This window comes from Corella eumyota, chromosome 3, assembly GCF_963082875.1.
Source record: "Corella eumyota chromosome 3, kaCorEumy4.1, whole genome shotgun sequence".
Lineage (NCBI taxonomy): Eukaryota > Metazoa > Chordata > Ascidiacea > Phlebobranchia > Corellidae > Corella > Corella eumyota.
The window spans coordinates 16,573,070-16,586,213 of NC_137492.1; the positions used below are offsets into that span (position 1 = coordinate 16,573,070).

Here is a 13,144-nt window from a genome sequence, read left to right on the forward strand (position 1 = left end):
TTGATCTGGGACGCTCAATTTCACGACCTCAACATAGAGTAACAATTGTTACCCCGAGCCAAGTCTCGAGTACCGTTTATAACCCTACTCAAGGGCGCGTACAACTCGGTGACGTCATAGGGAGTTTTGAGTCAAAGTTTAAAGCATCCAATTAAACTTAACATAAACGCAAAAATATTTTAAATTATATTTTTAAACCCAACACAGTTTTAATAAACATATTAGCTTGCCGTAACTTAGATATTACCTTTAAATGACAGTAGCCCGGATACCATTATAAATGAAATAAGAATTTTGTAGCCATGGAGATTAACACGCCAGACTGACTTTTGACGCCATTTTTAATTTACGCTTTTCTAGGTTTTACATTTTTTGGTCTTTCCTAGTTAGTAAAGTTTGGTATGATTTATAATAAAACCGAAACTGTATATTTTGTTAAATTTACAGGACCACACAGGCCATAAAAGACAATGCATTTACCACACAGAAAAAAATAAAATACGGAAATTGCATAGACTGTTTTTTTGTATTTAGATACGGGTAGTACTAAAATACGGGATGCGGGAAATAATAAAGCCGTGTGTAAACGTTAACGAAAAGACGCTGAAAGCGGATAAAAACGGAGTTTTTATACCCTTGCCTAATCTTCCCTTGCACTTTATAGTCGATTTAGCATCATTCCTAGGCCTTTAAAGTCAATCCCGCATCATTCCTCAGACCCTGAGGTAAATACTGCATTTATCCCGCAGTAAAGTACAAAAATGTCGTTCCGTCCCGCATTCCGCGAATTTTTATTAACGCTTACATACGATCCATCCCGCATCCTGTACTTTAATATTGTCCCAACTAACGGACTTAGGGCATTTACCAGAAGAGGGTTAAGGCTGGGGACTGACTAAATAAAAAGTGTACGAGTGTCTGAAAGTCGGTATTTGCTTTTTTTTAATTAAATGACATAACCCCTGAACAAACAGTCAACACACGTCCTCGGTAACCCAGTGTGGTAAATAGTCACTTTCTGTGTGGTGCCGGGCAGTCCTATGTGGTCCTGTGCGACCTTATGTGGTCCTGTGTGGTAATTAGTAAGACCTGTTTAAATTGCCTGACAATCAGAAGAAATTATTAATCGTAGGTTTGTGGGTATAATTTTTTTTGTAGTTTTTATTATAGAAATTTAGCAAAACATTGATTTTTTTGGTTTTTAGAATAATTTAAGCAGATAAACAATAAGTCAATAATTAATCAAGGTGAGTGCAAGAATGCCAGACACCTTAGCCTGTAAATTTTTTTAAAACAGCAGAAATGGAGGTCATCACAACTTTCTTTGAGTAGTAAAAGACTTTATTGTAAAAAAAATTTATATCACAATTAATTTAGGTAAAAATCAATGATATTAACAATAACTTTCTTATAATATTTGAATATTTTGTTTTAAATAACAACATTTTTTTGCAAAATCTGATAAATCAAAAACACACATTGCTTTTATCACTTTATACCGTGCTACTTTTCATCACTTTAAACCTTGCTAATAAATCATTTTTGGCTTATTTAACCGGCAGTGTGGTAAGAACACTTGCTACACCACCATCGTAGGTTCAATCCCCACTGCTCTCTTGCCAAAGCGGCCTTGAGTAAGGAGGTATAAAACGGTATATACTCCTGCTGAGCTAGCTTAATCAGCAGTATAATTACCAGGCAATTATAGTCTCTATAATATTTCAAACTGCCACAGGCAACTTGAGACTGGGTCGGGCTAACAAATGATAGTCTTTGTTTAGGTCGCGCATTCGACCTTCGAAGATAAGGATATATGCAAAAAAAACGCATTAATCTAAAACGCTACCATGGGATTTATTATCATGGGTTTGCTAGTTATTTATTTATAAGAAAATTCTGCAGCGATTAAAATGTGAACTCACTCTCTTTTAAAAAAAAATCCCCTGGGTTGAGTTACCTGCAGGTCAAAGTGACCTAGCAAATTTATCAACCTAAGTTAGAATTTTTATAACAATATTAAATGTTATGTTAAGAATTATTTGTCCTTTATTTTTCTAGTAGATAGATTTAAACAAAAAATTTCTAATGGCTTCGGTATCAACAGCACCTCATAACTCATACAAGAAAACTTCACAAGAAACCGACCACATTCCGATAGTAACCCATATAATAACGGACGAGGATGCTGGACTTTTAAAGGTAATTTATTTTTTCTTTTAATATAAATATCTTTATAAATATATTTTAAGTATTTTAAATATAGATATAGTATTCAGCAGCATGTTATAGTGCTAAAACATTGGCTTTACAATGTAATAAATTTGCTTGGAAATGGAAAAACTTTTTAAGTCAATTAAAATATGTGTAAACAAAGCTCAAGTTAACTGACAAACCTTAGCTTTGCCAAAAACTTTCATGCTATATGTGCATTCCCATCTTTACTTTATGTTCAAGCAGTGAAGTCAGCCAATGTCCATTTATTGATTTTTAGTTTTTTAAAGTAAAACGAAACTCTGTTGTAGTATAGTAAGCTTTAAATTTTATCATTTTTTTAAAGGGTGTTAAACTTCGGCCGATTGATTTAAATCGAGCTGTCAAACTTTTAACTGATTCACACTCCAGCAACCTCTTTGAACGACATGTACATGCACTTAAAAGAATTTCGGCTAGGTTTGTAAATCATTTGAAAATAGGATTTGTAGTTTATTTTACAAACATATATTTTTTTTTATATATCTTTATCCTCGATGTAAGTCAAATGCACGACTTAAATATAAAGTAACATCAGTTACTCCGACCCAGTCTCAAATTGCCTGTGGCAGTTTGGAATATTATAGATTGTAATTGCCCGATAATTATACTGCTGATTAAGTGCTGGCTCAGCAGGAGTTAATGACGTTTATAGCACCTTACTCAAGGGCGCAACAGCATGAGATCAGTGGAGATTAAACCCACGACCTTATGTGTGGTGTAACAAGTGTTCTTACCACTACACCACGCTGCCGGTAATATATATATAAATTAATCTTTATTAAAATTAAAACAAATAGGTACTGGTACCAATTATCTTAAAAGCATGTCCTAGCTAATGCATAAGTTTACTAACTTATTTTCTTTTGATACATTTAAAAGTATATATATATAAAAAAATTTGGCTTATAAATAAAAATGATAACTTTTTCATTTTATTAAATAGACTATTCAGTAATTTAGTGTTTTTCCTTATTGAACTTTGTTGTTTAGATATTCTCATGGATTTTTGTTAAAAGATTTGGTCCAAGTGTTTAAAATTTTAAATGTTTGTGCTGATCGAATTCCCCAACATAACTGTTATGTGGAACCAATGTGTTTATTACTACAAATATGCGGGTATCCCTTATTCCTTTGTTAATCTAATTAAACATTCAAAATTTGTTTTTTTGCCTAATAAATAGAAAAATTTGACAAATAATTAAGTTTCAATAAAAATGCCATTTATAAAAACAAATAATAATTTATTTTTACAGAATGTCATTTTTAAAAGAAAAAATGACAGATGAGGCAGTTTACGCTCAGATAGTTATTGAATCAATTTCGCAAATTGGATATTTAATGAGGGTTCCTAATGATACAGTTAGGTTGTCAATTGCTGATGCACTTATTTCTTTTTATTGCAATGCACCAACCTCCACTGCTGATTTACAGGTTTTATAACATTTACCTTGCATGATCTTTTCTAGAAAAATGTTTTTATTAAAATATATTTTAGATGTTTGGTTTTAACAATAAGTGTTATTAGTTAATTACTATTAAATTATTTTTTTTTGTATATTTTTTTATATATCTTTATCCTCAATGTGGGAAGGTTGAACGCGCGACCTAAACATAGAGTAACATCAGTTACCCCGACCCAGTCTCAAGTTGCCTGTGGCAGTTTGGGATATTATAAAGACTATAGTTGCCCGGTAATTATGCTGCTGATTAAGTGCTGGCTCAGCAGGAGTTCATACCGTTTATAGCACCTTCATTAAGGGCGCTACAGCATGAGATCTGTAGGGATTGAACCCACACGACCTCATGTGTGGTGTAGCAAGTGTTCTTATCACTACCCCATGCTGCCGGATAAATTTGTAAATATATGTTATTTTATTTGGGACATCCAACTTATGCACACCTATCCCAAAAGAACTTTTTAAACTAAATTTAGGACAAAAATTTTAGGTTTATTTTGTTCAGAAACATACTTTTATTTCTAATTGAAGTAGCCTTTATTATACCTTAGTACTAGTACTGTTTTATCTTAATTTTTCAATTTTGGTTTGTATTTATTTTGTTATATTTTTTCATTTATTAAGGATATGCGGCCTACAAGCCATAAATACAATATGGCAATGGTAGAAGCCAGTGACATTTCAGAAACATTAGTCAAATCGATTTCAATGCTTAATGATAATTTGAAAATCAAGTTAAAAGTAATGAAAGTTATACAAAAACTTTCTTCAAACTCAGGTAAAATAAACCTAAGTAATTTTTTTTTTTTGAAAAAGTCATATTCTTTTATTTAGAAAAAAAATAATTTTGGTGGTACTGCTTTTAGAAATTAATTGTACAAAAATGATGAACAGTGATGCAGCATATCGAATTGGTTGTGACATGAATTTACCGGATCCGTTGGGTTATCTACTTTTTATTTCTGTGGAAATTTTATGGAATTTGTTGGAAAGAGGAGGAGTTGAAGTTGCACAACAACTTTCCAACATTGAGTGTGTCAAGTAAGTCTATTTATTATTTTTTTTAATATTTATCCTCGATTTGGGAAAGTTGATTGTGTGACTTAAACATAGAATAACATCAGTAACTCAGACCCAGTCTCGAGTTGCCTGTGACAGTTTGGGATATTATAGATTATAATTGCCTGTTAATTATTCTGCTGATTAAGTGCTGGCTCAGCAGGAGTTTTACCGTTTATAGCGCCTTACTTAAGGTCGCTACAACATGAGAGCAGTGGGAATTGAACCTATGACCTCATGGTGGTGTAGCAAGTGTTCTTCCCACTACACCATGCTGCCATCTTTTGTTTGTTTTTATGATTCGACATTTTAGTTTTTCCTCTACTTTGTAATCACACTTTTTTTTAATGTTTTTTAGTTCCCTTAAGATAGCATTCAAAGAGTTAATGGTGTCGGGCTCTTCAAAGTATGAACAACAACTAAGAAATGATCTACTTGTCATTACTACACTTGTGGCAGAAAACCCTGCATCTCCTATTGTTGAAACCGGTAAAGGGCAATTATAAAAAGAAATTTTGCTTTTTAATAATAGACTTTATGAAAAGACAGGCATTTAAATAAACAAATTTTAAAACCGTGATAGATACTTTTGTAAGATGCAACTTTAAAAAGACACTACAAATTTTTTTTTTATATTTTTGAAACCATGATTTTGATATATTTTTAGGGTTTGCCAAGCAACTCATTTTGTTTGCTACATTTACTGAAGTAAAAAGCCACAACCCTCTTGTTAAAAATCTCAAACTAACACAGAGCCACGAAGATTTTGAATTAAAAAAACTTCTTACAAATTTACTGGAATTGTTAAGTAAAGATGTTGCTGCATTACAGGTAGCATTTTTTGTTAAACTAAAAAGTATTGAAAAAATAAATATACTTGCTTTTCTATGGGGTACCTAACATTTTAATTTTATATTATATACATAAATTTAATAGTTTTACAATTAATAAATTTCAATAAAAAATAATTCATGCTGGTAAAGAAATTATTTAACATTTTAATATTAAATACACTTGCTACACTACACATGAGGTTGTGGGGTCAATCCTGACTGATCTCATGCTGTAGCACCCTTGAGTAAGGTGCTATAAACGGTATGAACTCCTGCTGAGCCAGCACTTAATCAGCAGTATAATTATCAGGCAATTATAATCTAAAATATCCCAAACTGCCACAGGCAACTCGAGACTGGGTTGGAATAACTGATGTTACTCTAGTTTAAGTCGCGCATTCGACTTTTCCACATTGAGGATAAATTTATACAAAAAAAAAAATTTTCATTTTATTTTAGCTTTTATCTGACAGTAAAGTTTTGCTTTCACTTTTCCATTACGTTAAAGCAAATGAAAGAAAAAGTTTGCCATGTGAATGGTCTGTTGCTCAGTTTGAGGAACTGCAACTTCATGCAATGTCGGCATTGTGTAGACTGTCTGTATTGCTAAGTAATGACTACATTACCTGCCAAGGGAACACCAGGTTGTTGTTACTTTTGGAGTGGTGTGTTTCAGATGTAAGTTCAAATTTCAATATAACTTTATTTTTCATAGATTTTTAGTGAAAGTTTGTTTTAATTTTTTTATTTTATTTTTTATCGGCTTTGACAAAGTTTAGGGAATAAAAAACAACTTAAAAATTAAACCCTAATTTTTTCTTAAACTGTGACTCAGTAAACTTTTCTCTAAAATTAGGAAGAGTTTTTTGGCCACGGAAACTCATTTCATGGAACTGGGGGCCGTGGTAACAAAAAAGCACAATTGCGACATTGTCTTAGATTAATTCAAGCAGTTGTTTCAAACGGAAAAGAAAACATTATACAAGATATTTGTGACCAAGGGCTTATTTCACAATTGCTAAGTAATTTACAGTATTGAACAAGCATAATGCATTTTATAAATGTTTAACAATGTCTAAAACTTTTTTTTTTGTATATATCTTTATCCTCGATGTGGGAAAGTCAAATGCGTGACTTAAACATAGAGTAACATCAGTTACTCCGACCCAGTCTCGAGTTGCCTGTGGCAGTTTGGGATATTATAGATTATAAATGCCCAGTAATTATGCTGCTGATAAAGTGCTGGCTCAGCAGGAGTTTATACCGTTTTATAGCTCCTTACTCAAGGGTGCTACAGAATAAGAGCAGTGGGGATTGAACCCACGACCTCATGGTGGTGTAGCAAGTGTTCTTACCACTACACCACGCTGCTGGTTTTGTATTAGAGTAACTGAAAATTGCTAGTTTCAATTTTTTTAAAGATAATTTCAACTTCTTTATTTGTAAAAATGCCTTGTTATAAATATGTTGGCAAAATAAAAATACGTTTTGTCTGTTAGATATTCTGCAGAAATCATCCTTAGGCACAGATGATGCAATAGATATTGAAATGCAATGTGATATGTTGTACATCTTATCAACTTTGTGTGAAAATGACATTCATCGCAAAGAACTTTTCGGAGTTCAGGTAAAAAGTTGTATTTATAATTTTAATGTTTTAAAGTGGTAGAAAAAGTAAGAAACAACAGCCATCTTACTTTAGGTAAAAAACAATACTTACCTCAAGCAAGCCAAAAAAATTACAATCACAATCAATTGACCCGGCAGCGTGGTATAGTGGTAAGAACACTTACTACACCACCATGAGGTTGTGTGTAATTATAATCTATATAATATCCCAAAACTTCTAACGGCAACTCGAGACTGGGTTGGAGTAACTTATGTTACTCTATGTTTAGGTCGCGAATTCGACCTTTCCACATCGAGGATAAAGATATACAAAAAAAAAATCAGAATAATTGGCAATAAAATATCCAATATTATTAAAGACAGTCCAAAAAACCTAACAATTTTTTTGACCTAATTAGTTCCTTTTCTTATATTTATAAATTTCATTACTATTATGTTTACAAGCTTTGTTGTTAAAAACATTAGGGTGTAGATGTGTTGGTCCATTACATGAAAGCCAATCAGAAAAAGGTGGCAGGTGGTCTTGGCCACCATCGGCTTATGCTTGCAACCGTAGATGCAACTTGGTGCTGTGCTGTTGGTTGTTTTGGCACCGAGGATTTGTTACTAGAAAGAGAAGGCGTTTTTCACTTGATTGATCTTCTACAGGTAGGTTTTAACATTTAATTCAATAAAAAATTTAATATAACTTGAATAGTGTAACCATGGTTTCTATTTATTAAATAAGTTAAATTTTGGAATTTATTTTTAACCCATTTTAACAGCGAAATTATGTATTACCTTAAACCAATTTGTCATTACATTCGTAACTTTTATTTTGCATCACCATTTACCAACAAAAAAGAAATAATAAAATTAATTGGGTTAAACTTATTTTAACCTCACAGATTTGTCCACGTAACATGCACAACCTCATTCTTGGATGTTTGCTTGAGCTATGTGAGAACCCAAAAACTATTGCTCACATCCACACATGGAGGGGTGTCAGAAACGTCACCGCTCCTCACTTTCTCATTTATCTTTGGAGGGAGGAGGAGAAAAGAATTGGAGCAATAAGAAGCGTAAATGGATCAATTGATGATGTCACAGCCCCAATCACAGGTCACAATAAATAACAATTTCAACTAAACATCTAACCAATTTTAATTCAGTTGATCCTGTTTTAATTTTTTTTAATAGAGATAGTATAGTATTAGAACAACTAAAGTAATATAAGAACATTTTAAACAAATGAGGTCGTGGGTTCAATCCCCACTGACCTCATGCTGTAGCGCCCTTGAGTAAGGTGCTATAAACGGTATGAATTTCTGCTGAGCCAGCACTTAATCAGCAGTATAATTATCAGGCAATTATAATCTATAATATCCCAAACTGCCACAGGCAACTCGAGACCGGGTCAGAGTAACTAATACTCTATGTTTAGGTCTCGTATTCGACTTTCCCACATCGAGGATAAAGATATATACATAAAAAAATTAGTTTTTTTAATATTTATTAAGACCATACTTTTTTAATAATGCAGGAACTATACAAAGGAAACACTCTGTTTTACCCCAAGCTTCGGTTGCACCTTCTTTGGCCATTGTTGATGTTTCTGAAAATTTAAGAGCAAAAATTTATGCCCTTTTTGTTCGACTTGGATTTAGTGATCTGCCAGGGCTAACAACCGAGGATTATATCACTTTGGCCATCATAGAGAAATATCTCGATTTTAAGGTGTAAAAACTAAATTTATTTGTTGTGTATTAATTCCCTTTTAAGAAGGTATGATATAAATTTATATTGTGAGTGTACAAAGACAAAAAAAAATCTTTACTTTTAAATATGCAATAATTGTTTAACGTATTACTGAACACCATAATTTTATGATTATCAAAATATATTTAAGTGTTTTATCAACTAACAGTATATTCAATTATGGTTCAGTTGTAAATTAACTTTCAAAATTGTGTTAAAAGTTTTGATCATTTTATTTTTTTAAAAGTTAGGAGAAGTCTGGTGTGAGATTGCCAAAGAACTTCCAGCAGAGGGCGTTAGACCAACAACCCCCGACCAAGAAGCCCTTGTAACTATCACTAGGGCGGCAGTAGAGAGAAGTAAGGGAGTATCAATGTTGCAAGCCGAGCTTTTGGAAGCAGATGAACAACAGAATCTGCATGATGAAAAACAATTCTATGCGGAGGTATATTATTCTGTATTTGTATATTTTACCAGATTTATCAAAAAAGTTAAAAATATTTGGTAACATAAAGTGGCATAATTTAACAAATAAAATTGCTTTAAAAATCTTTACTCAACCATTATGTATAGAAATTTGAATAAGATAAATTTTTATTCAAAATTGCATTAAAATTTGTATATATTGTTTTTTAATTTTGTCTTAATTTTATTCTATCTACCAAATTTTACCCAGATTAAAGAAAACCACAAGCAACAGGAGAAAACGATTGCTCGGTGGAATAACTATGTTAAACGAACCTCTGATTTTAGCCACCTTGTGGCATGCAAGAAAAAACAAGACAAATCAATCGAATCCTCGAGAGCAAAACCAAAGTACCGAGACCCCTCCAAAAAAACGGAAATAACTTTTCATGAAACTTTGTCAAAATCACTCAACACTTTGGTGAGAAAAAATTTTAGTTTAAATTTCATGTATTTCTAATTCTCTTTGGTTTTAAAGCTTATTTAAACAGTTTCTTTGAAGAAATATTTTTTATTGTATTGTTTTTTATTCTATTTTACTTTTTTAGACCTTTCAAGGTAGAAACGTAGCGGTTGAAAGCACACCAACGCATTTAACAGGGCGCGTACAACACAAAACTGCTCATTATGAAACTTGAAATGTTTAACTCCTTAACGAACTTTATTTTTTATGTTTTTACTGTTTTTTTTCAAAAATTTTAAAACAGTTTTATTGTAAGCATTGTAAATATTTAAATAAAATTTTTTTAAATAATATACATTTTAAATTCAAAAACATAAAAGGTGGTGTTTTGCTAAAACTGACATTTTTTTATTTGTATCAATATACGATGAAAAAGGGGATTCAACTTAAAATTTCCATATTTGCAAATCATACTTTTAATATCGGAAACACAAGGTGTGTTGTAAAATCAAAACTGGGAATGTCTGTTGAATTTTGTTTGTGGCCTCCAGCTAGTAACTTGGTCACTATGAGATTTGTTTTGGCCACCTTAAGCAATTTTTCAACCTAAAACATTACATGAAATAGTTATATGAAAAATAAATAGTTTTTTTAATTAAAAAGAAAATTTAAATATATAATTATACCTCCTCTTCTGGTAACATAGCTTCGTACAGTTTTTTTGCTTGGCCAAAATGTTTGGATGATGACAAATAAAGATCCTGAGCTGTAGGTGGTGGGTAATACTGCCCGACATCAGTGATTTCTTGAAATTGTTTGTAAGGCATAAAAGGAGGTGTAACAACGGACATAAATGGTGCAAAGCGATGTTCATAGCGGAAGACTTCGTTGTTGTACACAAAATCAGGGGATTTCAGTTTGCCACTAATAAAGAATCCTAAAAGAGCTTTAAAGCAACCTGCAGACATCATTTGCATGCCTTGTGTGATTGCAAGTTCTCTCGTGTGGGTTTTACCCTTTTTTTTGTTTTTCTTGGCCTTTTTCTTGGATTTTGAAGCCTGATCAGTGACAATTAATTCTTCCTTTTGAAGGTCTCCCTCAGCTCTGTTTAAAGTTGTGATCATCCAAGTTAAAAGAACCTCGGCCAAGTACCAATAGATATAATGAAATTCATGATCGCTGTACAGATCCAATTGAAAGCCACTTAACACGTATTGTATCATAACACGAAGAGTGTGATATAATGTCCAACTTCCCATACTTGTTAAATGTGACCGTCCACCTTTTGGATCAAGATTTTGCATTAAACTGTGCAGGTCAGAGTCACAGCGGTCAGCCTCATCTGCCAGGTCTGATAAATCCTCCAGTACATTTCCCAATTTTTCGCGTTGTCTTGCGTAATTATGGCCGTACACTTGGACTAATTTTCCCATTGTTTTAGAAGCTCTGATGAGGAAAATATCAAGTAATTCCTTTGCTTTTGAACTGTTGTGAAGGATTGAATACTTTGTGGATAAGGACAAAGGGGCATTAAATAAACGCATTGATTCTTTAAGAGATTCTGCAATTGGAATATTACCCAAAACACGATGGTTGTCTGGCATAAAAGAAAGTTGTACTAAAGATCTAGTTAATATACATGGCCCTCCTTTGGAAAAACTGACAATAAATTCAAGAATACTTTTAAAAGTTGTTAGAGAACTTATTTCCCTTATTAATAGAAGTCGTTTTACAATTTTTTCCAAACAATCACAACTATCATTTGCGCTGCGCAGTTTTGTATACCTTGGAAATGTTGGGGGCAATAAGCGGTGGTTTACCAATGGATCAAAACCAATAAATTCTTTTTGACCATTAACAATCTCACTTTCTTTTCCCAAAGTCACAGTTTTGCGTATAATTGTCAATTGTTCTTGCATCAACATAAGAGTTTTCTTCGTGCTATCACTGCTATCTGAATCCTTTTTACCAAATGGAAGTAAGATATGTAAAAACATTCTGAGAAATTTTACTCTAGCAAGTAAAGCTTGTATTAATAAAATTTCTTCACTGTTAGAGACATCATCACCATTTGGTTTTGATTTTAAATTTCTGATCATTCGATTGTATTCGTCCTCCATTTCTTTTAGCATTCCAATTGACCTCATTACTGTAACGTTGTTTGCAAATTTAAAACCATATGTCATAGATTGAAAGTCCTCTTCCTCAATCACATTGGCTTTGTAGATTTTCTCTTTTATAATGTCACACAATTTTAAAATGCCGATACAATAAGCTCGTAAACATCTATCTTTGATAATATCGGGGTTGTGAAGGTACAAGCATGTAAACACACTCTGTGCAAGCGAGTGGCCATCTAACCAAGACAAAATACAAACTTGGCAAGTGTCCATAATTGTAATTAATTCCGTGAACTCTAGATTGTCAAGTTTTAAATTAGCCTTTTCCAAATTTTGGTTTTCTGAACTGCTTTTATTAGAATGTTTACCAACCATACCCGCATCCATTTTTGGATCCATCATTTCTATTGCACTCATTGCTTCAAAAAGACCAAAATTTGCTTCGTGAACCAGCTCGCCAAGTTTAAGTTGATCGGTTGCATGTTTAAATTTATTCGTAACATCCACCCAGTTATAAGTTACTTCTGTGACAACCTGTTCCCAATCTGGAATTGGACTTGACGATGGCGTTTCCTTAAAAACTTCGTCTTTATTTGAAATATCCATTTAGAAGACTGCTAGCTAGCTTGGTAGAAAGCAACAAAGTTAGTAACAAGCAGCAAAGAATTATGCCTGGACCTATAAATTATAAAAACAGAGGTTCCAAATATTTTAAACCAACATTCGCAAAAATTAACTGGGTTTTTGGGTTACTAATATGAACCACCATCTTTCTGGCAGAGAGTAGCAGAGAGGCTTGGGCGGATAATTATAATAAATAGTGATTCCAAATATTTTTTGATCGTACAATACAAAAAAGAACGGGGTAAAATCATAGAGATACTAATATATACACTAGAGTGGGCTTCGCATCCATTTTGTGTCGCAAATTGAAGACCGATTTGCCATACTCGCCAGAGTTGCCAAAGCAAAATTTAAACTTTTAGATTGTTTTTAGGAAACTAAAATAAACATTTTTTTACGTTTAATTTAATCTATTTAAATCATTGATCAATAAAAAAATGTTATCTTTTTATTAAAAAGCGAATTTTCTTGATTTTTTATCATTTTAAAGTGGTCTTGCAAACCTGTGCCATAGAGGTTGACTGTTTAATAACTATTTGTAAGAATCGAAGTGTTTTACTTGTA

The 13,144-nt window shown here is 32.5% G+C and overlaps 2 protein-coding genes across 3 annotated transcripts; one reads left to right on the forward strand and one right to left on the reverse strand.

Moving 5' to 3' along the window:
• The first annotated feature begins 492 nt into the window (after nucleotides 1–492).
• LOC145746357 (cilia- and flagella-associated protein 69-like) lies at nucleotides 493–10,400 on the forward strand. Of its 2 annotated transcripts, none has more exons than XM_082564624.1 (18): nucleotides 493–1,377; nucleotides 2,059–2,199; nucleotides 2,558–2,670; nucleotides 3,244–3,369; nucleotides 3,507–3,684; nucleotides 4,335–4,488; nucleotides 4,577–4,751; nucleotides 5,128–5,258; nucleotides 5,437–5,600; nucleotides 6,062–6,280; nucleotides 6,459–6,624; nucleotides 7,102–7,229; nucleotides 7,697–7,879; nucleotides 8,119–8,332; nucleotides 8,754–8,947; nucleotides 9,216–9,413; nucleotides 9,645–9,854; nucleotides 9,982–10,400. In XM_082564624.1, the coding sequence occupies exons 2-18, from the start codon at nucleotides 2,086–2,088 to the stop codon at nucleotides 10,069–10,071; spliced, it is 2,757 nt and encodes a 918-aa protein (XP_082420750.1). In that variant the 5' UTR covers nucleotides 493–1,377; nucleotides 2,059–2,085; the 3' UTR covers nucleotides 10,072–10,400. The 2 variants fall into 2 exon arrangements, with proteins under 2 accessions (XP_082420750.1, XP_082420751.1); XM_082564625.1 differs by having other exon boundaries at nucleotides 2,062–2,199.
• On the reverse strand, nucleotides 10,008–12,697 carry LOC145745237 (N-alpha-acetyltransferase 35, NatC auxiliary subunit-like). Its single transcript, XM_082563247.1, has 2 exons — nucleotides 10,523–12,697; nucleotides 10,008–10,442 (listed from the first exon to the last, which is right to left on the reverse strand). The coding sequence occupies exons 1-2, from the start codon at nucleotides 12,560–12,562 to the stop codon at nucleotides 10,305–10,307; spliced, it is 2,178 nt and encodes a 725-aa protein (XP_082419373.1). The 5' UTR covers nucleotides 12,563–12,697; the 3' UTR covers nucleotides 10,008–10,304.
• Between the last annotated feature and the right edge of the window lie 447 nt (nucleotides 12,698–13,144).

Excerpts from the sequence above, each read along its gene's own strand:
- LOC145745237 (XM_082563247.1), bottom strand. The coding sequence starts at position 12,562 with ATGGATATTTCAAATAAAGACGAAGTTTTTAAGGAAACGCCATCGTCA. Across the intron at positions 10,443-10,522 it reads CTATGTTACCAGAAGAGGAG|GTTGAAAAATTGCTTAAGGT; the intron begins GTATAATTATAT and ends GTAATGTTTTAG.
- LOC145746357 (XM_082564624.1), top strand. The coding sequence starts at position 2,086 with ATGGCTTCGGTATCAACAGCACCTCATAACTCATACAAGAAAACTTCA. Across the intron at positions 3,685-4,334 it reads CCTCCACTGCTGATTTACAG|GATATGCGGCCTACAAGCCA; the intron begins GTTTTATAACAT and ends TCATTTATTAAG. Across the intron at positions 8,948-9,215 it reads AGAAATATCTCGATTTTAAG|TTAGGAGAAGTCTGGTGTGA; the intron begins GTGTAAAAACTA and ends TTTTTTTAAAAG.